Here is a 25,694-nt window from a genome sequence, read left to right on the forward strand (position 1 = left end):
GTTCAGCTTCTGCTTTTACAGACTTTAATAGTTTTTCATTGCTGATGCATGTACTTTGCCCATCATAAATTAAACAAGGGAGACAGATTTCTACCTGAAGAAGCATGTCTGTCAAATGTGTGGTTAGCACGGTGTTTTTCATAAAACTCTGCTATGGATGGCTAACATGCTGATTAATGGATTTTAAGGAGGAATGTGTAGTTTTGAAGGATAAATACTCTTTCTAATTTAGCAACCAAAAAATTGTAAAGATTTTTTTACTCCTGCAAATGTATGCACATTTATTTAGGGCTGGTATATTAATAAATGACAACTGCTGCAGAAAGTAGTCTAGCATTAAATTAAATACATTTCATGACCTGCTCACTCAAAATGCATTATCTTTTAATACATTATGCATGCAAATATCATATAGTGACACTACTTAAATGACAATCATATAGTCCTGTGCAAAAATCAAAGCCTGTTTGTCTGATGAGTTAAAAGAAGCTTGAATTATTTATAAGAATTATATTATTTGATAATATTACTATTTTGTATAATCACTTTAGCACTTCAAAGTCTTTTTCTTTCAAAAGGAAAGAAAAAAAATGGTGCTTGGCTCTCCATCAGAAAAATAACAAATAATAATTAGGACAAATTTGGCACATGTTATATGACCAAAAATAGAAAACAAGTATGGAAGGAAGTCTTTAAGATATTCCTTGCTCTAGAACACTAATAATGATGTAATCCATGCTATTAAAAACATTTCTTACAGTCTTAAATTATGGAGATTCTACAACCTACACAGTCTATATTCACTGTTGAAAAACTCTCTTGCCCAAATTCCATATTTAATTATGGTACTTCACCTACCCTCCACTGGCAGGAAAAGTCAAAAAGTCTTTTCTTTTTTTTTTTTTTTTTTGGAACAGGCTACTACATTTTTTGGAGAGTGTTATCAGCTCCCTTCTAACTCTTCTCTTAGACTAGACAGCTCCAGTTGTTTCAATCTGTTCTCACTGATTGCTTTCTGGACTTTCAAAATATTTTCCTATGTCTCTCTAGATATTTATGGCTCACCTTTTCCCTGGAATTCTGTTTCCAGAGCGTTAAGTCTTACTTCATCTATCAAGATAGTTCTTCCTTATTGTGTACTGATGGAACTTTTTTATTCCTGAGTGTAATTTTTTTAAAATGTGTTTATGCTGAAGTACAACATTATATAGACTAAACCGAATATTTCTAACAGTACTTTAATCCCTCATTCAACACTCCTGAAACCCTTCTAGCATGGTGATTTTTTTTTCTGCATAATTGTTGGGTGATTTCAGAGGATTATTTGATCTATGCCCACCTCACAGTGAATGCCACTTGACGTCAGTTTTGACAATACATCTATAATAGCTGTTCTTTCAGCAAGGTTACCCCCCAAAAGTTTAACTTTGTTATGAATTGTTCATGTAGATAACAGCCATTCCTAATTTGTCTTTATGCAGGACAAAAGTCTTACTACAGTACAGTTATGACTTTTTTTTTTTTTTTCTAAAAGGTTAGTATGCTCTAGGAGTAAAATGAATTGGTTTGACATTATACGTTTAGAATAAATTCAAGTTGGCTGTTTTCCTTCTACTTGTTTTCCCCCAGGTGCACAAATACAATTTGTTATCTGTCCCATTGTTTTTCTGAAACTTGAAGTTAGTGTTGCATGCCTATAGTTCGTTTGCTACTCTTTAAAAGCCTGAAAATAGTTTCATTTTTCAGTCTTCTTGAACCTCATTTGCTCTATATATTTTCTCAAAGACAAGTGTTACTGAATGTGGGAACATCAGATACCTGAAAACATTTTTTCCTTTTTCCCAAATAGTCTCCTACTGTTCCATATTACCCTTCACACTTATCTATGTAACTACACCTGCAGTTAACTTCTAGGAAGAAAAGAAAAAAAAAAAAAAAGTGAACAATTCTGCATTCCCATCATAATGTCTCATCATTTTTGTATTCTTCCTCTAATGTACTTTGCACAGTGTATCTAATTAACATAAAAATATTGATACAAAATTAAACCTAATTAATCTGATACCTGGTTTTGTTTTACCAAATCCTACAAGTTCTTCAAAACTTTGAATAACTGCATCAATAGCAAATATTCCAACCATTCAAAAAACAAATAACTGCTTGTTAAAAGGACATTTCAAGAGTGGGGAGACAATGTGTATATATATAATATTATATATAATCTAATATATATATTAGAAATATATAATAGAGAATACAAAATACATGGTATTTATATAAATATATATTAAAAAATCAAGGACTTCTGCATCAGGAACTGAAAATAAGTTTACTCAGCAAACATACTACAATTATTCTTAGAAGTATTTTTAAGAATTTACTGCCTCAGAGTTGGAGACAACTTTCTCTAATCCCAGTCTTCATAAATTTGAAGTCACCTCAGTGTGGACTGAGGCTAGTACCTTGCACAATTTTGGACAAGGAACAGAGGAAATAGTTGGGAACATATAGTAGGAGCATACACATAGGAAATGATTATTCCTCCCTGGAAAAGGATAAATAATTTTTAAGCATAAATAAATCTTAAGTATATTTTATACTTTTCTATAAAACAAGAAACATTATAAAAAATTAAATAAACTTTTATTTAGGCATTTTAAAAGTGTAAATGAGAAACTTTTTAATTTCCATGCTACGTGTGCACATGTATCAAAGTATTTCTAATAATTTCCATTCTAACAATGTTTTTATTAAATACATTTTTGTTGTTGTTGTTGTTGTTTTTCCCAGAAATTCAAGGGTTTGCTTTTACATCCCTTCTGAAACTTCTAAGTCATACTCAGTGTCTTTGAAGAAAATGAAGCAATTGGATTCCAGCTAAATGAAAGTACATTAAAAATTGTTGTAATTTATTTTTCTAATATTTTGTATAAAGAAAAAATATTTTTTATATATAAACCTTTTGTCAGATTCATTATTTCCTAAGGAATTGACATCTAATAATCCTAATAAAAAACAATTGAATGATTTTTAATATTCTAGATAAAAATTATAATACACCCTGTTCTCTGCATCTGTACATTTGGTGATACATAAAGTCAACTTTATTGAGCTAGCACACACTGATTATTTCAACACATAAAATAAAATCACTTGATGCTTTTTAAGAAGTTTAATAATAGTGTTAATAAAGAGAGGGAGGGGTCTAGACAAATGACCTGAAACCTCAGGAATGCATCTTTGATGTGGCAAACAGAGCTAATAAAACAATATGATAAAGGAAATTAATTATGATATATGTAGGCTTTGAATTAGAATTCAAAGCTATGTGTTTTGTGACAGTCCTTTTACTTGCTCGATATAAACAGAATGATTCTTCATTTGAAAATCTGATGCTTCATATTGAAGTGAAAATATATTTAACAGTATTTACAGTAATAGCATAACTTTTACAGAACAAGAGACACTTCAGTGGAAAAAACATGGACATGGTTTTGTATTTATATGTTAATTTATGTGTCATGCATATCTTATCAAGGAGGAACATGGATTAAACAGTGGTTGTAAAGTCAGAACTGCTTGGAATCAACTTGGTTATCATCAGGTTGAAAAATCCCATGCCAGGGATCAAATTTTAATTATTCATAGTTTCATTTTTTTCTGTTTTAATAAAAAAAAGTCTTCTTTGTCATATAGTTATAAACTTACAGATCATAATGTATTTCTTTGTTAGAGGATTCAGCAGCAGCAGAGCAGACAGAAAGCACACACAATGTATTGATCAATACAAGGAAAACAGATTCTAGAAAGGAGAAATCAAAAGTGTGATTGCAGATTACCAGAACTGTACCACAAACTGAAGAGGAACTGCAAATCACAGTGATAACAATTCCATATATAATCTGCTAGTTCTGTTTACGTTTATTACTGTGCTGCATACACTATGATGTCATAAATCAGATATTCAGTGATAATATAGCATAAATAGATAATACAGTATATAAAAATGGGGGAGTGGGGCAGGGGGGGTGTGAGGCAGAGAGAGATTTTGCCTGTTCTGCCTTTGGGACTGTTAGTTTCATTCCATTCCTTGCAACTATGAGGGATTTCAAATTATTATTACCTTTTTTTTTTTTTTTCTTTAAGAGGAAAAAAAAATCTCAGGAAATCAGCTCTTTCTTGCAGATAGGAATAAAGAATTGTCCCAAATATTCTGGGGATATATATATACATATATATATATATATATATATATTTTTTTCAATCAGGACTCTTAATTACACAGAAGATTGAAGGCAGCCCAAGGGAAACCTCTAGTGTGTTATTTTCAAAATATTCCAATATTTGTAAGGAAATGACTAAAAATAAATAGTTTATTTGTAAACAAGTAGATCTGAAGAGAGAATGAGTTTTGGATGGTCTTAAGTGACTTTTCATTTTTAAAAGTTTATTTTAAAATGAGTATTTTCGTATGATAGAAAAATTTGTTTTTTATTGCAGATGTTTTTTGAAGAAGGGAAAAAAAAAAAAACCACACACACAAAACACAACCACCATAACTTATGTCTGGAAGCCTGTCTTTCTCTTGCACATATAGAATCATAGAATCATTAACGTTGGAAAAGACCTTCAAGATCATCTGCTCTAACCATCTCACTACCACCATTATCACCCACTAAGCCATGTCCCTAAGCACCAGGTCCAACCTTTCCTTAAACACCCCTGGAGATGGTGACTCCACCACTTCCCTGGGCAACCTGCTCTAATGCCTGACTACTACTGAAATTGAGAATAGAAGTTTCATGACTTTCCCTGGGACAGAATTGACAGCCATGATATCCAAAGAGGTTAAGAGACTGTACAGCAGCAGTCTTTCGAAAAGAGAAAAGAAGAGTTATGATTCACATACTATTTATATTTGGTTGCCAGATTCTCATTATAACCCCATATTTCTATCTATAAGCAACCTCTCTCAGCATCTTTTTCTTACCACAGGTAAGGGTAAAATCAATAAAAGACCTTAACAATCAGAATCTTATCCTGAAAGATCTGTCAAAAGGGTAAAACCTTCAGGTACACATGTAGCTGTAGAACTTAAATAAATATGGCATAAATACAAGTAAGCCAAGTAGGGATGTTTGTATCTAGTCTGTTTTCCTGAATGAAAATACATAAGGTATTAGTATTAGACCATTTTCAATAAAGTGATCTATGAAATAGACTTTTGGAACGAAATAAACACAGAGTGCACACCAATTACAAAAATACACATAAAAATGACTGCACAAACAGTAATGCTTATGTAGATAATGTACAGGTTGTGGAACTTCTCAGTTTGTAAAAAATTAAGATTTTCCACCTGAAATTTATTATAAAAATATTTCACTCGGAATTTTTCTGTTTCATTACAGACAGAGCAGGTTTGGTTTCCAAATCAACGAACTGTTCTAATGTTGCATGTCATATACAGTCCATATTCATATTATTGCAATACTGAACTAGGTTTAAATGTCCTAAAATATGCATGTAAGTGGCATTTAAAGGACCATTTCTTCCCCAGACACTTTAAAACTCATTTGGAAATGCTGGAATGCATATACATATATATATATATTTTTTTTCTGATCATACTTCAGTAAGTTAATGTAAAAAATAATATCTCTGCGGGAAAATGTCAAATAAAAATCCCATTAAAATGATACATCTTAGACATGGTCATATCTTTTAATTAAACCACTTTGAAAAAGCAGATCCAAACTTAGTTAACTTTGAGGTACCACAGTGGAAGTTCCATTGATTAAGCAGAAGATCAAAGAAAGAATGGAACTGCAGTGGCTGGTAAGTTACTTAAAAGCTGTTTGATTAAAGAATGTTAGCTAATATTGAATTTAATTGTGTTAGAGGCAGCACCCCACTGGTAATAAAGCTGGGAGATATAGTTAGTATGTCCTTTACAAGTTGTGTCTACATTTGATTGATTGTATGCAGTTTTGGACACAGATTTGCACTACAGGGAATTAAGGAAAAAAATAAATCTAACCTTAATTCTAAATTTATGCAGAAAAAGAAGCTTTTACTCAAAGAAATTTAAGAAGAGAGGAGAAGGAGAAGGAGAAGGAGAAGGAGAAGGAGAAGGAGAAGGAGAAGGAGAAGGAGAAGGAGAAGGAGAAGGAGAAGGAGAAGGAGAAGGAGAAGGAGAAGGAGAAGGAGAAGGAGAAGGAGAAGGAGAAGGAGAAGGAGAAGGAGAAGGAGAAGGAGAAGGAGAAGGAGAAGGAGAAGGAGAAGGAGAAGGAGAAGGAGAAGGAGAAGGAGAAGGAGAAGGAGAAGGAGAAGGAGAAGGAGAAGGAGAAGGAGAAGGAGAAGGAGAAGGAGAAGGAGAAGGAGAAGGAGAAGGAGAAGGAGAAGGAGAAGGAGAAGGAGAAGGAGGGGAGGGTGGGGGAAGGGTAGGGGGAAGGGAGAAGAAAGGGAGGGGAGGGGGAGGGGGTGGGGAAGGGGAGTGGAAAGGGAGGGGAGGGGGAGGGGGAGGGGGAGGAAGAAGGAAGGGGAGGGGAGGGAGAGGGGGAGGGGGAGGGATGGGGATCAGGTAAGAGAAGGGAAGGGAGGGGAAGGGAGGGGAGGGGAGGGGGAGGGGGAGGGGGAGGGGGAGGGGGAGGAATGGGGATGGGGATCAGGTAAGAGAAGGGAGGGGAGGGGAAAGTTTTTCAAATTATAAATGTTTCAACAGTTATGTCATTAGAAAGCAGAACTCCATTATTTTAAACTTGGTTTTATACGTTTATACATTTATACGTACGAGGTTATACGTTTGTTAATCATTTTCTTTTAAACAAAAACAAAGTACCTACTTAAAATTGAAAATCTTTTAACAATGGAAACTATTTGCACCAGGACTTGACCATTCAGTTTCACTTTATCAAACTGAAATTAAATGAATTGAAATTGTTTTCAATGCCTCAACATCATGGTTGCTATTTACATCACTTTGTTTTATCAGTCTTCCTAAAACTTGTATTAGAGTGTTCAATCTTGTTCAACCAATCTTCCTAAAACTTGTATTAAAATTGGAATTTCCACTTTGGAAAACTATTGTGTTTCTAGTAACTCCTATAAGAAGTCTACATTGGGATGATGATTGACACAAATAGTTTACTTTTTTTTTTTTTTTTCTGAGTGCATTATTTTCCAGAATGTGCACAGATTCTTCTTTAGATTTTGCCTTTTGTGTTATAGTGTTGACCACTGAAACATAATTGATCTTCTGCCTCAAAATTCCTGCTGTTTCATGAGCTTTGTTACGATTCAACATAATCTATTTCCCACTGATGCTGGAAAACATAATAAGGTCACAGCAGGGAAGCTTTAGCTTCATTAAAACACATTATTATAAAAAAATAAAATGATCTAGGGTAAATTGGTTTTGTCCTTGTGGTACAGTTTGCATATATCCACATTAATCTGAGTATATAAAGCAGCAATAAATTTGCCAGCCTTACTGCATTACAAATTAGCCTCCTTATCTTTCATTTCACAATGGGAACCTCTAGTGGCAGATGGAGAAGTCAATGCTTCACATTTTAGGTGATATCTACCCTTGTTGGGTAAAATATTAAACCCTTCTGCAAGAGATGGGGAAAAAAAAACAAATATAAAGGAAAAAAAAAAAGTTAATAAAAATGTTTATTTCTGTCTCTAAATTGTATTTAATTCTCTGCTTGTGTCCAGTAAATGTACATCAGAGTTATTTAAAAGAAATAAGCAAATAAGGAAATGAATTGAAATTTGAAGTCAGATTTTCATTTATCACACAAACCCATAATACAGGGACTGTGCATAAAGATTTAAGATAGGAAATCAGTGATTGTTCTATTAATCTAGTTTACGTGATACTAAAACCTGACAGAGTGAATCACAAGTTGTAGGCAGTAAGTCATATCAATTCATTATTACTTTCAAGGTTTTACCTTCTCTCTTTCTCTTTGCCTTCAGCTGCTGGCAAATGATAGGCTTTTACAGTTCATTTTTTCAGTTTATTTTTGACTGCTTTTAATTAAATTTGATGGCCTGCTTCTGCACCAGTGAAGTTATTGGAGTTGAAAAGCACTTTGCTGTTATAATGATGACTCCCTTGATGTCTGTTCATTATTAACTGCTTTTCAAAAGTGCTTCTCTTAACCCTCATTTTATAAATATTTAAATAACTGTGAATTTCTATAACATAAATATATGGACACTAGTGATAGGAATTCTATTGCCTATTTAATAGGTTTTACATAATAATATGATTTTTAAATAAAGCTATGTATTATAATGTTAATTGGAACAGTGTTGTCCCTAAATCATGTTACTTGTCAGTGTCAGCACAAATTGTAGTAATATTTCAAAGCAGCAGTAATCAATGAATTAGTCACTAGTTTATGAACTATCGCATGTGTGGGTATATTTTTCACTCATTTTAATTATTCAGAGCAACAGATGAATAAGTAAATCCTATAAAGATCACTTCTGATCTTTGCACTATGATGTTGAAGTGGCATTACTCACCTTGAATGTCTTCTGAAACTAACTTACATTTTTAATACAAAGTTACCTGTAAAAAGAAGTTAGAACAAAGGGAAGGAAAGGGTTTTTTAATTACTAGCAATTTGACTAATGTGAGAAAAAGACTCCTCATGAGGTATGTAAGAGGCCTAAAATTGTTCAATAGACAGGACTTTAGTTCTTAAATAGAAGACCTTTCTTTGCTGTTTAATGGGGTGGGTACTTGCCCCATCGCCCGTGGGCAGAGAGCCTTAAAAATAAATAAATAGATAAACAAAAAATCATATTCTTCTGAACATTAGAGAACAGAATCTGCCTATCCTTTCTCATACTGATAAGTGCCTTCTTCTCCAAAGATTCTCATCAACTAGTGAAAATTCTTACTGGAGGGCTGCATTTACTGTGACTAATAGAGGTAAAATGCAGAGCAACATCTAATAGTGAATAGATTTTGCCTTTTGAATGCAGAAAAACGAGAGTAAGAGGTAGCTGGACATGTGGTTCTGGAAGCTTAGATGTATTTTAGAACATCCTTTTGGAAAACGGTAATTTTAAATTGCAAACTGGCTATTTCCTTGGTAAAACACATATCCATGGCATAATGACCACATGGACACCAGGGTTCTTTAAGGATCCATAACTTCTACTTCTTTATTGAGGGCATAACTTCAACTTTTTCTTATTGAGGACAGGCTCCCTTCTTATACCATCGCTCTACAGCAGTACTTTTCCACTAACTATTCATTGGTCAAACAACTTTGCCCGGCAACCACAAACACCCAGCAACTTCCATGTCTTAACAACTGGAGAACAAGCAGTCTGAGACAGCAAGGCATCTCCTGAATCACCCTTGTTTGTTCCTTCTAAACTCTTTACATTCCTGCTGGCCTCATCGTTAAGAGACCGATGTTATCACCAACCATGGGGCTTGTTGACCCATGGTTGGTGATAACAACACATCTTCCCACACATCTTCCAGAGTACCTTCTCATTGCACAGGACCGTAAGTCCTAAAGTTAGAACAAGAAGAATATATGTATATATTTTTTTCTTCCATATCTGGTGCTCTCTGCTACTGGTTGTACCAGCTACAGTATTTCCTCCTTTTTTTTCCTTCTTTACAAGTTTTGTGTTAAAAGGTTTTGTATGATGGTGACATATAGTGACAAGAACACTTCTTATTTTTACCCCTTGCAGGGTAGCATCCCTGCCTATGGCAGGGGGATTGGAACTAGATGATCATTAAGGTCCCTTCCAGCCCAAGCCATTCTATGTTTCTGTGATCATGTAAAAATCCTTAAAATTATTTGAAATGTCTCAGAAAGGTGAATTTAAAGTACACACGATTCCTCTACAGAGGTTTAAAAGCCAAATGGCTTTAGTTTGTTTAAGATTAATTTAGTTAATGGCTTGAAGTAAGTATATACTTGAGATGTTCAGTTGACAACTGAATATAAAAGGAAGGCATAGAAATTTTCTGATATGGCAATTAAAAAATATAGCAATATAATTATCTATTTTAAGCACAGCATGAATACTACACTTCTATGACTGTCACGCAGACAGCTGTATTAGGTTTAATGTTGACAACTGTGGTGAACTTGTGGCCTTAAAGACCTTGGACCACTCTAACAATTTACACACAATTCTGATGTCCTCTAATTTCTACATACTTAGGGCTATGGAGTAAGTTTCAAATGAGTCAGTTCTGCTCTATTCTTTCACTTTTTTTTTTTTTTCTACATCTTAATATTCCCTGACATATTACAAAGGCAAAAGATGTGATAGCCTTAATTTACTCATATTTATAGATTCATATTTGTTGTGGATGGAAATGATACACACTTCACTTGTAAGACAGAAGCAGCAATGCATTTTATTTATATAATGTAGTGATCTAACAAAGCTTAACAATGATTTTGCAAGATTTGGGATGGCAAGGTACACTTGTGTATCTACTGTATAGAGGACAAGGTCAGACAAATTGTCAGGAGAACTTCCTACTGGGTCATGAGGTTTAGAATGGACCACCTGGCATTCTAAATTCCTTCTCAGAGGGGAGCCTAGATGCAGCTGGATCCAAACTTAGTCCCAGACTTGGTCAACAGTTTATGTCTAAAGGACTCCTTGCTTTCTAAACTCCTTGAATCAAGCAGGTAAGGAGCTCCTGTGGTGCAGTGGAATCCACACTTAGTCCCAGACTTGGTCAATGGTTTATGTCTACAGAATTGTATATGCACAAAATCATTTAGATTACTTAGCTAAGAGTTTGGAAGGGGAGGGAAATGTGCATAATCAATCTAAGATACAGTCTTAGTGAAATCTAAACTTAGTGAAGTTTAAACTTACAAAGCTTAGTACTCTATTAATCACTTACTAAGAATCTGTTGTGGCAAAGAATCTCTCACAAAGAGTAAGGAATCTCTGCAGCGGGTTTAACCTTGAGGTGCGTACCTACTCAGTAGGATATTCTGTCATACAGCCTGCTGTGTGAGCTCAGTGGTTTCTTGGGCTACTCACTATTTACAGTGTAAGATAATCGATTGACTCATAGTCAGATTTGCATACCAACCGCTGTTAGTTTCTTCCAAATTTGTCTTGAGTTGGACATTGACCAGCTCTGTGGTCAGGTGAGCAAACTGATCAGCTAGACCCTTGGCTATTGTGTGTTATCTGTTTCCATCTGAATCCACACTGAGATGGTTGCAGCCATCACAACTGGACACATTTTTCACAACTGCCACCTGTAGTTATCGCTTGAGCATGATCCTGACTTATGTTTGAGCAGGGGTTTGGGTGAAAGGCCAGGTTGATGTGAGGGAAGAGCACACCATCACAGTATATTCAGTAATGTTAATATAGCAGCCATGATTTCTTACCAAGTGGTATCCCATTTGTCAAAATAAGTCCTCCAGAAATGTCATAACACTGCATCATAACACCCATCCATCATGACCTTGTTGCCCATTATCACAGGAAAATCACCAATTTTCTGGACTTGCTGATTATTCAGCCTTTTACAAAGAGGTATACTAACCACTTTAAAAGGAAGATAAATAAACTGGGAATATTCCCATATATTATTTGCAGTTGGTTACTTCTCCATTTCTAAGTTCAATCATGTTCTAAAGGAAGAATAATCTTTACTGGCTGTTCTCAACTAAAAAATAATAAAAAATAAAAATAATAAAAAAAGCAACTTCACATTTAATGATTTTAAAGTTTCCAGTGAATCATCAAATCTTAATTAATTCATGGCTCATTTTGTGTGAACAGATGCTCTCTTTCTAGCTAACAGCGGATAACCTTTTTAGTCAGACAGGGGAGAGATATATAGTACTGTCTCTTTTTTGCCATTTGATTAGACCTACTTAGCACATACAGTCTACACTGAACATCCAAGCACAGAAGGTCCAGACCACGTGCCATTTGCACCCCTGAGGAGCAGAACACAGTAGCTGAAGTGAAGAGAGGAAACTGTAGTCATTCACAGATTTTGGTTCCACTGTCTTTGTAACCAAACTTTGAACACTGCCATGCATCTATTACATCATCCCTCAGTCTCCCCTTTACTGGACAACCTGAGTCCCAACACCTGGAATTTGAAATAAATACCTGTATATCAGTCTAAAAACATAACCATATCCACCACAAACTAGAAGTTTAATTTGCATCAAATAGGAATAGGTTAACACTGAGACAGTCTGTCCTAAAAGACTGAGTTTCACTGCGGAAACATGAAACTCATCAGGCCAGGATCATCAGAAAAAACCTCAAAACACAAACAAAACAAAACAGGAACATTATTTGCCCTCTTGGAATACTGCTGAGCTTTTCACAACCTTAGCAAATGTTTTAAGAATAAAGAAGAGATCAGGTGTTATATCTGCTGCTAATATGCTTTGAAGCGGTGAATGTTTAAATGTGATTTTTGCCACAGTAAGCAATGATGTGTTTGTGTGTATGTAGGCTGCTTGCCAATCTGACTGACACTATTTGAATGCTAATGATATATTAGGGAACAGTAAGTCAATTTAAATTGCTTTTTAAAAATACATACAAATCAAACTGCAATGGTTTGGGAGTTTTTAAGACTAATCTAAGACAGAGAGAGAGTTCTGGTCTAATGTTTGATTTACGTTAACTGTGTGTAGTGGTGTTAGTCAGCTGGGCAGCTGAGCTCCACCACAACCACTCCCTCACTCCCCCTCTTCAAAGGGAAAGGGAGAGAAAATATAATGAAAAGGACTCAAAGGCTGAGAAGGACAGGGAGATCACTTGACAATTATCATCATGGGCAAAACAGACTCAGCACAGGGAGATTAATGTAATTTATTACCTATTACTAACAAGCTAGAGCAGTGAGAAACTCAAAACAAACTGAAAACAATTTCTGCCCCATCCATCCTCTCCTATGTCATCCCCCCAAATAGCACTGGGGAACAGGGAATGGGGGTTATGGTCGGTTCGTAATGGTTTGTCTCCAGCACTCCTTCACTGTCACTCTCTTCTCCTGCTCCAACATGGGGTCCCTCCCACGGGATGCCATCCTTCCCGAACTGATCCTGAGTGGGCTTTCCACAGGCAGTAGCTCTTCAATAACTGCTCCAAATATGGGTGCGTACCATGGGCTCCGATCCATCAGGTGCACACTGCTCTAACCTGCGTCCTCCACAAGCAACAGCTCCTGCCAGGTCACCTGCTTCTGCATGGGCTCCTCTCTATGGTCTAAAGCTCTGGCCTGGAGTCTGTTCTGGCAGGGACTCTGCACTGGCCACAGCCTCCTTCAGGTTACACTCACCTGCTGCACCATGGACTCCTCCATGGGCTGCAGCTTGGAAATCTACTCCGCTGTGGGACCCAGGGGCAGACAAGTTTTTTTTCCTGCATCTGGGCCACTGCAGGCAGCCGAAGGAGCCACCTGAACCCAGCAGCCCCCAGGCAGGCAGCTGACGAGGTGTGGGTGGAGCCAGAAGCTGTGGGCTATTTAAATCAGGCATAGCCACCATTTTACAGTCACTTGCTGAGATGATTAGCACTAGTGTAGAGAAGGATTGTGATGAGCAGGGGTTTTCCTGCATTGAGGACACTCAAAGCAGTTGAGGGAGCTGTCAGGGCCCAGCAGCACTCGAGGGCAGTTGATGAGGTGTGGGTGGAGCCAGAAACCACCTCCCTGCTGTACACAGGCAGCTGCTGGGGAGCACGAGCCACCAGGAAGGTAAGGACCATGGTGGGCAAACAGGGTGTGCTTCATCAGTCAGGGCATGGCATGGCAGTTTGTGCAGCAGTTTGCACAGGCAGGGAGGTTGAGCAGGGTCAGTCATAGGTGTGTTCTGGGAAAGACTTTCTAGTGAAGAAATGGTGTCCGCCCACCAAACCTGATGGGCTGTGGCTAAAACCTAGATCGGGGGGTGGGGGGGGTGGGGGCTGCAACCGCCTTAAGCAGATGCCTCTACCGAAACAGACCTCCCAAGGATCAAAAGAGTGGCTCAGACCCTCAGTTCTGGGGAGCTCCAGTCTCTGGAATACTCCCTGAGGCCTGAAGGCTGTCATGGGTGTAAGTGTGCCCAGCTGGATGAGCTATTCAAACAGATAGCTCAGTTGTGAGGGGAGCTCACCAGGCAGTGTAGCATTCAGGAATCTTATCAGGAGATTGACAAATGGTGTTATATGCTGACACGGTCCAAGCAACAGCCCTGCCTTAAGTCCAGGCAAGGGGTAGGGAACAAGTGTGTGGCCCAAAACACGCACATTTGAAAGACTCACAGGATGAGGGAGAGTGGACCCTTGTCTCTCTTCAGAGATGGAGGAGTCTTCCCCCCTGCTCCTGAAGTGCTCCTGCACAATATATACGAGGGTCTAGGAGGAGACTCCAGGAGAGCTAGTAAAGATCTCAGAAAGACCAACCCCAGAGACCTCAGCAAGGCTGAACGCACAGAGTTGTCTCAGTCTCCCAACTGCATCAAAACCAGTGCTACAAAGAAGGTGTGAAGGGTGTTATTCACTGGGGACTCTTCTCTGGGAGGCACCGAGGCTCCCATTTGCTGTCCGGAAAATCTCTCCAGAGAGGTTTGCTGTTTGCTTGGAGCCCGTATTCATGATATTACAAAGAAGCTACCAAGTCTGGTGGGTCCCAAAGACTACCGCCCCTTCCTACTTTTTCAAGTAGAATCAAACAAAGCTGTAACAAGGGAACTCCAAAATATCACATAAGGATTTTATGTCCCTTGGAAAGATGTTCAAGGGATCAGGAGTGCAAGTAGTGTTCTTGTCCTCCCAGTTGGTGACTGGCACCCAGGAAGAAGGAGATGAATGGGTTGAGTGAATGGTTGGGTGTGAGGTTGGTGCTGTGCCCAAGGTTTTGGGTTCTACGACTTTGGACGTGCTTTTTGACAGACTGGGCATGCTGACATGGGATGGAGCACAGGTGACCAGGTGGGCCAAGAGTGTTCTGGCTGGTAAGCTGGCTGGGTTTATCAGGAGGGCTTTAAACTAGACGTGATAGGGGAAGGGGATGCACCTCTGAGTGAAGAAAGAATGCCTGAGAACACTATCACTCTAAATAATGGCAAGGAAATACTTGTGAACTGTCCCAGTGCAATTAAGAAGGGTTCTGGAAACATGATATGACCAATTGCACAGCTAAAGTTCCTCTACATCAACACACGCGGCATGGAAAACAAGCAAGAGGAATTGGAAACCATGGTGCAATTAGACAGATACGGCCCAATTGCTGTCACCGAAGTGTGGTGAGATGGATCACATAACTGAAACATTGGAATAGAGGGCTACAAACTCTTCAGAAGGGATAGAGAGGGAAGGAAGGGAGGGGGCATTGCCTTCTACATTAGGGAAGGGATTGGTTGCAAAGAGTAGCCTCTGAGAAACTTCCATGGACAGGTTGAGAGCTTGTGGGTGAGAGTTAAAGACTGCACCAGTGAAGGACAGCTTGTGGTTGGGGTCGAATACAGGCTGCCCAATCAGGAGGAGCCTGTAGATGAGGCATTCTTGCTTCAACTACAAGAAACTCTCTTGCACACCCTCATCCTGGTGGGGGACTTCAACCACCCAGATGTCTGCTAGGAAAGCTACACAGCAGGCTGTAAGAAATCCAGGAGATTCCTGGATTGTGTTGAGGATAACTTCCTGGTCCAGGTATTACACAAATCAACCAGAGGTGAAGTGTTACTGGATCAGGTGCTAACCAACATGGATGAACTCATTAAAGAGGTCAAGACTGGAGGCAGACTGGGCTGTGGTGACCACGCCCTGATTGAGTTTGTGATCTCAAGGAATACAGGCCTGGCAAAGAACGAAGTCAGGTCCCTAAACTTCCGAAGGGAAAACTTAAAGCTATTTTAAGATCTAGTGGGTGAGAACCCCTGGAACACAGTTCTTAGGGACAAAGGAGCTAAACAGTGCTGGCAACAATTTAAGAATGCTCTCCTTAGAGCACAAGAGCTCTCCATCCCCCCATGTAAGAAAGCAGGCAGGGAGGGCAGACAACCAGAATGACTGAGCAAGGACCTGCTGATCAAACTGAAGCGCAAGAAGGAGATGTACAAGCAGTGGAAGCAGGGACACATGGGCTGGGAAGAGTACAGGGATGCAGTCTGGATGTGCAGGGATGGGATCAGGAAAGCCAAGGCACAGATGAAACTGAGCTTGGTGGAGGATGCAAAGAATAACGGGAAGGGATTCTATAGGTACGTTGCTCAGAAAAGAAAGGCCAAGGAGAGTGTACCCCCTCTGATGGATGAGAAACGTGAACTGGTAATGAGACATGGAGAAGGCTGAGGTACTCCACAACTTCTTTGCCTCCATCTTCACTGACAGGCTTCCCAAGTCTTATTTCCTTGAACTCATAAATGGAGGCTTGGGGAGCAAAGTCCCACCCACAGTAAGCGAAGAGCAGGTTCAAGACCACCTGATGAAAGTCTGTACAAGATTAGGGATGAAACGTGCAAGTCTATGGGGCCTGATGACATGTATCCCAGGGTCCTGAAGGAATTGACTAATGTAGTCGCCAAGCCTCTTCCATCATATTTGAAAAGTCCTGGCAGTCAGGCAGAGTCCCTGGTGATTGCAAAAAGGGAAATATCACGCCCCTTTTTAAAAAGGGTAGAAAGGAGGACCCAGAGAATTACAGACTGGTGAGTCTCACCTCTGTGCCTGTGTCTGTCCTGGGACAAGTACTGGTTAATATCTTTATCAGTGACACAGACAGAGGGATTGATTGTTCCCTCAGTAAGTTTGCAGGTGACACCAGGCTGAGTGGTGCAGTCAGTACAACAGAAAGAAGGGATGCCATCCAAAGGGACCTGTGCAAGCTTGAGAAGCAGGCCCACATGAACCTCATGAGGTTCAAAAAGTCCAAGTGCAAGGTGCTGCACCTGGGCCAGGGCTGGCCAGGGCCATCCAGGACATGAGTACAGACTAGGAGAAGAACTCAGAGAGAGCAGCCCTGCAGAGAAGGACTTGGGGGTTCTGGTGGTTGAAAAGCTTGATATAAGCCAGCAGTGTGTGCTTGCAGCCCAGAAGGCCAACTGCATCCTGGGCTGCATTGAAAGAGAAGTGACCAGCAGGTGGAGGGAGGTGTTTGTCCCCCTCTGCTCTGTCATTGTAAGGCCCCACTTGGAGTACTGCGTGCAGGTCTGGGGCCCCCAGCACAGAAGGATACTGATTTGTTAGAGCAGGCCCAGAGGAGGGCTACAAAGATGATTAGGGGGCTGGAGCATCTCTCTTATGAAGAAAGGCTGAGAGAGTTAGGGACATTCAGCCTAGAAAAGAAGTCTCAGGAGTGACCTGTGGCTTTTCAGTACTTAAAGGGGTCTTATAAAGAAGATGGGGAGCAACTCTTTGCTCAATTGGATAATGACAGGATGAGAGGGAACAGTTTTAAACTAAAAGAGGGAAGATTTAGATTAGAGGTTAGGAGGAAATTCTTCACTCAGAGGGTGGTGAGGCAGGTTGCCAAGAGAGGTTGTGGATGCCCCATCCCTGGAGGTGTTCAAGACCAGGTTGGATGAGGCCCTGGGCAACCTGGTCTGATGGGTGGCATCCCTGCCTATGGCAGGGGGGTTGGAAGTAGGTAGTCTATGAGGTCCCTTCCAGCCTGAGCCATTCTGTGATTCTAAGCTAACTAAGCTTTTCTGTAGTAATAATTAAACCAGCAGACATTCTTCTATGGATAATATATTTGTTTATATATATGAAAATAAGAATTAATACTGAAGGGAAAGAAAGAAGCAACCTAGTAGCTTTAATGTAGTACAGATTTTAGATTTCTTTTTTTTGCTTTTTTTTTTCCTTCTTCTTAAGTCTTGTGTTAAAAGGTTTTGTAGGACAGTGACATATAATGACAAGAACACTTCTTATTTTCTATCCCCCACAACTCAAAACATTTTAGTACAAACAGTGTATTTAGGTGGAAAACATATAATTTTGTGATTACCATTACTTTAGGAGCAAATAGTTGAAAAATCTTTCTGTTTAAAGAAATATGTTTAAATTTGGATTTAAAAAAAATTGCAGAAATGTTATAGGGAAAGTTCATGTAAAATATTATACCTAATCACAGAAAACTGTAGTTTTCAGAGACAAAGGAAAGCATCACTTATTTTCACAGTAAAAGTAGATAAACTGACTCAAAGTAAAGCTCTTAAGAATAATCTAAATTAGTTCATGTTGCTATTTGCTGCTAGTTTTTTAGATGTAGATCTTAGTGATATGGTTTAGTGGAGGACTTGTTGGTGTTAGGTCAGAGGTTGGACTAGGTGGTCTTGGAGGTCTCTTCCAACCTAGATGATTCTGTGACTGTATCAATTCTGGCATTTTGAAGCCTCATGTATAAGCAAAATATGGTACTCCTTTAATGAATAGCTAACAACTTCCATTAGAATTTTATTACTTCTCCTGTACTGGAGACTGTCAGCAAAGTGAAGACATGTTCTATATCAGTTTCAATACTAATGCTGAATCAGTCTTAGTAACTAGGACAAGAACTTGTAGATCATGCACTGCTCACTGCCGTGAAATGAACAGGTTTTTCCTAGTGGAAAAGGTCACTAGTAATAGACCATAGGCGTTGTGTTTATTTTATAATTTTATAAGCTCTTAGAACTGAGGTTTGTCAGTCTTATTTTGCCAGAAACTGCATTGACCTGCCTGAGACGATATTTAACCTGCTTAGATGTAATATCATTTCTGCAAATGACCATATGCTTATTCCTGTTTTGTTTTTTGTTTTTTTTAACTCTCTCCCCTCCTCACCTTTTGTGTATTGTATATATAGATAGCATATGTATTTTAACTTCATATAATTAGTAGTACAAAGAAGTTATTCTGTATCAAATTGTCTGTGGCTCTAATATAGTGATTCAGTGAAGGCAACTACAAGACAGATAAAAGAGCAGAGGTCTTGGAAATGTGGGCAAATGATGGAAAATAAAGAAGCAGAGGCAGGACATAAGAAAAGAGGCTCAGCCTGGTACTGGAGACCTACACTTACAAACAAACTACCAAAATTCTGCTAAATAAATACAGACTTCTGAGCTGGGCAAAAACAGTCTTAGCATAAAAAAAAAAAAGGCATGAAGAACACATACTCAACATATGAATAACACACTCTGTACAGTTGATTTAGATGTAATGCCAGTGAAGAAATAGCGACTTCTAAAGAGTTTTAGCAAAAGCAGAATTGCTGTCACACAAACTCTAGAGTGGGAAGAAACCTTCTACCTCAACAAACTCACCCAGCAAAAGAGTCAGGATGCTAATTGATATCACTACCTTCCCCCAAATCAAAGTCACCAATCTTAGAACCTACAAGAGCAATGAAAGAATTCAGGGGTAAGTACTAGGAGAACATGTGTAACAGTTTTATCTGCATTATTATTATGAAGACCTCTAACACTATTTTTTATTATTATTTACTATTTCTTTCCTTTTGTGAAATAAATAGGTCTGGACTAATAATAATATTTTGTTTAGACTGTAAATATTTTAAAATCTTACTACATTAAGCTACATTAATTTTAATATTAAATAAATTAATTTGAAATGCTAAATATACTAACAATAATTTAGTCTTTACAAATAAGATGTGTTACTTTTTTCACCCATAGCAAGATTTTAGCTGTACAATCAGTTACATTAGCACACCGCCATAAATACTGCGTAGCCACATGTAGTTGAAGTTGGGTACTGGTGTATTCTCCATGCAGATGACAACTCTAAGAAGTTTCTTACTGACAGCATATAAACAGAGATTTTCAGAGGCAAAACATTTTGTTAAATCTGGCAGCTTTTGATGGGAATGGAGCAACACCAAACCATGGCCTTGTAAAACATCACTCCATTTTCAGCAGGAAAAGCAATAGCTTATCTTTAGGAAAAGATGTAATTTAAAAAATAAATAAAAATAAATCATGGGCAAAACAGTACATTTTTTTTCCAATCATCACCTGGGCAATAACTGAACTGTTTTAACTGAAATTTTAATTTTGACTCTAGGCAAATGCTTTGTGTTATTAAGTGTCAGTATGAATGACAGTTCAACTTTGGTAGGTAAAATGTAGCTGAAATGAGTATTTTACAAAATGGAAACTGAAACAACACATATATAGAGAAATATATATATAAAAATATATAATTACATATAGAAAACAAGTTCTAGGCTGCAATCCTAAAACCAGAATAAGATTACATTAATACTTGCTTCGGCTGACATGTTGTGCATGCTCTATATCAGAAGTTTTCATATTTATCAGTATACTTGTCTTAGTTTCAGCTGGGATAGAGTTAATTTTCTTCCTAGCAGCTAATACAGTGATGTGATTTGATGTTAGGATGCTGATAAAGTGTTGACGTTTTAGTTGTTGCAGAGCATTGCTTAGTTGCAGAGCCAAGGACATTTTAGCTTCTCATGACAGTTGAGTCAAACTGGCCAAAGGGATATTCCATACCATAGGGCATCAGGCTTAAGAGTAAAACTGGGAGGAGCTGGGCAGGGGGATTGGTGGGGGCAGGGGAGGAGGACATAGCTGCTGCTTGGGAGCAGGCTAGGCATAAGTCTCAATAGGTGAGAAACTGCATTATGCATCACTTGTTTTGTATATTCTTTTATTGTTATTATTTATTTATGTCCTATTAAACTGTTGTTATCTCAACACACAAGATTTTACCTTTTTTCTTCAACTGTCTCCCCCATCCCACTAAGGGTGGTGGTTGTGAGAGAACAGCTGTGTGGTTCTTAGCTGCCTACCTGCCTAGTTAAATGTATTAAATAGTTAAATAACAAATTATATTGTTGTTGTCTATGTACTGCGTATTATTTCAAATTAGGAGTGATGTTCATATTATCATCCCTTTTAAATTGAGCAGACAATTTCAAAATAGGGTGTTTCATTATAGGTAGTTTTTCATGCAAGGAAAAAAATACACAAAATTCTTCTGAGATGCACATAGCTGTGAACACACAAAGGGATTTGTCCAAATTCATAGAAAAGTAGAAATCAGTCCAGGATATTATTACCTGACTAAATAGCAAATTCTTCAAATAATCCGGTTGTAATGTGTATCGTATGAAATACAGATACATGTTAACACTCTGATGATGCGAATCTGTACCATATGACAAAAAAAGTGTTGCCATTTCAATAAATGATTTCCAAAGTTTTAAAAATATATTTTACATTCAATTTAATAAAAAATCATGTATATGAAATTGAAAGTAAAAATCTTGGCCTATTTTTTTCTGTATTACAGACATCCCTTCACAAAGGAAGGTCATCTTAGTCTTTGTTATCAGGATCCTAACCTGGGATCTGGGAAAGCATCTCTCTGTTTTTCCCTATATTCCTTCACTACATTTTCTCTTACATGGAGGAAAGTGATTGCACTTTCTGCATCTCAATGTTACATTTTCATAAGGGGAGAGTAGTTCCAGTCCACAGAACTTAAGAAAATAGGGGTTCTCAGGCTCCTACATGTTTGGTCGTAGTACTGATATGTTAGAAAAGAATATTATATTCACACATCATTGCTATTTATTCTGCTCTTAGATTGTCTCATTTATTAAGTAGTTTGTATGTATAGCACACTTAAAGTATAGTTACGTTATTATTATTATAAACAACAACAAAGTCTTCACTTACAAATATGCAAAGCTACTTAAAATTCTACCTTTCTAGATGTTCTGGTTTCAAACACTTTTAAGAATGTTATTTACATAAGCACATTATTATTTAGAAGATTCTTAAAATGTAAAATGCTGTCAAGCTTCCATTTTAATATATTAAAAGACCTTAATTTAAGAGCTTCGGACAGGATTTTCGTCATTCAGGAAATAAAACTTGTGACCCTGGAGAAAATACCATGTAAATAACTCCAAAAACAGCGATAGGAGTTATTGCCAATACTCACAGCTTGCCTATTCAAGGGCTACAGAACAGGGAGGCAGACAGGTTAAGCTTCCTTTGTGCCCTGGTTTACAAGTTTAATCAATCAAAATAAAAGTTATCAGTGAATAAATTGTTTCTCGCTTCCTGTGTCTGAGGCAACTGTAAGTTCAGACTGTCTCCAAAGTCAGACTTCTCTTTACACACACAAATGGAAATATTATAGGAAATCATAAAATTAAAAGACAAATCATAACCAATTCTACCCTGTCAAATTTTGACCTCATAGAGGACTTCAGGTGTAGGTGCTAAGTGAGCCAACTAAGAAAGGCGCCCTCCTAGGTCTCTTGCTGGAGATCAGAGAGGGTCTCGTGGGAGACATGACAATTGGCGGCCGTCCTGGCCATAGTGACCATGAAGTGGTTGAGTTTAGAATTTATGGTGACAGACGGAAAACTGCCACCAAAACTTCAGCCCTGGATGTGGGGAAGCAGACTTCAGGCTGCTCAGGGAACTAGTCAGCAAGGTCCCCTGGGAAACTGCTTTTGAAGGCATTGGTGTCCATCAGTGCTGGTCCATCTTTAAGCACTGCTTCCTAGAAGCACAAGATCAGGTGATTCCAAAATATGGGAAGTCAGGCAAGCGGGGCAGAAGGCCGACCTGGCTGACCAGGAATCTTCTACTGGAGCTAAGGTGAAAAAAGAAAGTGTACAGCTGCTGGAAGGAGGGTCAGGCGATGATGAAGGAGTATAGGGATGCTGTTCGTGTTTGTAGGGAGAAAATTCGTGTGGCCAAAACCCAACTAGAGTTGAAACTGGCCATGTCTGTGGGAGACAATAAAAAGGTTTTTTTAGATATGTGAATAGAAAAAGGAGAACCAAAGAAAACATAGGTCCGCTACTAGACGGGGAGGGTCTCCTCACAGACAATGACATAGGCAAAGCAGAGACGTTTAATGCCTTCTTCGCCTCTGTCTTCAACACTGATGATGGGCTTTGGGACCCAGGGTGCACTGAGCTGGAGGATAGTGGGAATGACAAACTCCCAACCGACCCTGAATGTGTGTGGGATTGGCTGCTCCACCTGGATCCATACAAGTCCATGGGTCCAGATGGAATTCATCCCAGAGTGCTTAAAGAGCTGGCAGATGTCATCGTGGGACCTCTCTCAGTTATTTTTCAATGATCTTTGGGATCTGGTGAGGTCCCATTGGACTGGAAGCTGGTAAATGTTGTGCCAATTTTCAAGAAGGGTAAGAAAGAAGACCCTAGCAATTACAGGCCTGTCAGTCTCGTGTCAGTGCCTGATAAAATTATGGAGAGGATGATCCTTGAAGTTATTGAAGCGCACCTGGGGGACAATGCAGTCATTGGTCCCAGCCAACATGGGTTCATGAGGGGTAGGTCCTGCCTAACAAATTCGATTTCCTTTTAGGATAAGATCACCCATCTGGACTCGGATGAGAGTGGAAAGGTCTTGCAGAGAGATCTGGACAGACTGGAGAGCTGGGCAATCACCAACCACATGAAGTTTAACAAATGCAAGTGCCGGGTTCTGCACCTGAGACGGGGCAACCCTGGCTATATGTACAGACTGGCCGACGAGACGCAGGAGAGCAGCCCCGCAGAGAGGGATCTGGTTGTGGTTGACGGCAAGTTGAATATGAGCCAGCAGTGTGCCGTGGCAGCCAGGAGGGCCAACCGTATCCTGGGGTGCATCAAGCACGGCATTGCTAGTCGGTCGAGGGAAGTGATTGTCCCACTCTACTTTGCGCTGGTGCGGCCTCACCTCGAGTACTGTGTGCAGTTCTGGGCACCACAGTACAAAAAGGACATTAAACTGTTGGAGAGTGTCCAGAGGAGGGCGGCGAAGATGGTGAAGGGCCTAGAGGGGAAGACGTATGAGGAGCGGCTGAGGTCACTTGGCCTGTTCAGCCTGGAGAAGAGGAGGCTGAGGGGAGACCTCATTGCAGTCTACAACTTCCTCACGAGAGGGAGTGAAGAGGCAGATGACCTATTCTCTGTTATCACCAGTGACCGGACCTGTGGGAAAGGTGTGAAGCTGAGGCAGGGGAAGTTTAGGCTAGACATCAGGAAGAGGTTCTTCACTGAGAGGGTGGTCGTACACTGGAACAGACTCCCCAGTGAAGTCGTCACTGCACCAAGCCTGTCTGAATTTAAGAAGCGATTGGACTGTGCACTTAGTCACGTGGTCTAAACTTTTGGGCAGACCTGTGTGGTGCCAGGAGTTGGACTCGATGATCCTTATAGGTCCCTTCCAACTCGGGATATTCTATGATTCTATGACTTCAGAAAAGCTGCAAAATGCTAACCTTGACCTTCAGGATGTATTGAAATCAGGTATAATCAGTTGATAATCATGATGCTCTCCTGGGAAAGAAAAGAAGTCCTCATCCGACAGGTCTTCTAAAACCTAGTGAGAATCTGATCCAGACTCAAATCCTTAACCTTGCTTAGAAATTAAAGCTGACGCCCTGGCGCAGATGTCAAAATGAATAGGTTCAATTTTTGGCTTAATGACAGAGTTCTGGTGTCAAATGCTCACTTTTCTGTGGCTTGGTTCTCAAACGGAAAATGAATACATAACAAATCATTTCCCTTGCTTTTTATCTACCTCAGCTCTGAGACAAAAAATGGCGTAGAAAGAGACCCGCACAAAAGCATCCTCATGCCAGGGTATTTTTAACTTCTGTGAAATACAGAGTAAAATTCGTTTTTGTTAATGCAATGTGAAATGAAGTCATACCATTTATTTTACTGGGATTTATTTGTAGTTGTTAAGATTGCAAGTGTTTATTTTTAGTATAAAATAATCTGCTTTCACTTTTGCATTTTGCCAACTGGAAATGCTTGTGAAATATGTAACTTAGTTTGCTCAATGTTCATCTTTTTTTTTTTTTGTATTGCAAAGGTTAGTCCCAAATCCTTAGAAATTTTTTCAGACAGCTTGACAATTTTTTTTGTTGTTGTTTATTTGTTTGTTTTGTTGTTTTTGTATATTTGGTTTCTGTAAAAATCTTTCATGATGTGACAGGGAAGTTTGTGGAACTATTTGAAAAGTATATGCTGAATATATACCAATTTGAAGATGAATCTAATTTGCACTTAGCTGCAGTCTGGAACAACGCATAATATGTCCACATTCTAGTCTAAATTTCTGATGATTTCATTTTACTGGAATATTTCTTTAGCTTATCACAGTACGTAAAATGCACCAGAGTGTTCAGCACTGTTGAGAGTAACCTTAAAATTGCTGCTAGCTTAGCCAGCTTCTTTGGTATTGAGATGAGCTTCTAAGACAAAGAATTTTAACATGATGCTGTAAACAGAATGGCAGAAACATCCAGCAAAATTTAATATGCTGATACAGAACTACTGGTGCTAATTTCACCTTGCACATCATCAGACAGATTTTTTTTGCCATGACATTTACAACTCTTGATTCCTTTGTCTGACCTCATAACAGTAAAATATTTATTAAACTATAAAAGGTCTCCATGATTCTACATTAAATAGGCAATAAGAACATGATTTTGAAAAAGAAGTATTTCTCCATTAACCCTTGCTAGTAGCAAACATTTACAGGATTAGCAATTTCTGGTTACCTTCCAAAAATCTTAAGACTGCTGATTTGTGCCAGAAAACAGAAGAAAATGATTGCCTCGTTCATTTCACTTCTAACATTAAAAACTATTCTATTCAACAGCAACTATAAAAACAAAACTAATGCATAGGC

At 38.7% G+C, this 25,694-nt stretch overlaps 2 protein-coding genes across 35 annotated transcripts in view; one reads left to right on the forward strand and one right to left on the reverse strand.

The window, feature by feature from the left end:
• Positions 1-25,694, reverse strand: part of PTPRD (protein tyrosine phosphatase receptor type D) — a 1,327,869-nt gene that overhangs the window by 941,126 nt on the left and 361,049 nt on the right. For 2 of the 34 annotated variants that reach the window (XM_066988354.1, XM_066988353.1), the window contains exon 5: positions 19,293-19,362. The exons of the other annotated variants lie outside the window; for them this stretch is intronic. The gene's annotated coding sequence lies outside the window, so the exon portion shown is untranslated. The remainder of the gene's footprint in view (positions 1-19,292; positions 19,363-25,694) is intronic. 34 annotated transcript variants of the gene reach the window in all.
• LOC136789040 (uncharacterized) lies at positions 13,200-24,208 on the forward strand. Its single transcript, XM_066988385.1, has 2 exons — positions 13,200-13,756; positions 23,373-24,208. Exons 1-2 carry the CDS (start codon positions 13,598-13,600, stop codon positions 24,153-24,155), a joined length of 942 nt encoding a protein of 313 aa, XP_066844486.1. The 5' UTR covers positions 13,200-13,597; the 3' UTR covers positions 24,156-24,208.

Source organism: Anser cygnoides, chromosome Z (genome assembly GCF_040182565.1).
Source record: "Anser cygnoides isolate HZ-2024a breed goose chromosome Z, Taihu_goose_T2T_genome, whole genome shotgun sequence".
Lineage (NCBI taxonomy): Eukaryota > Metazoa > Chordata > Aves > Anseriformes > Anatidae > Anser > Anser cygnoides.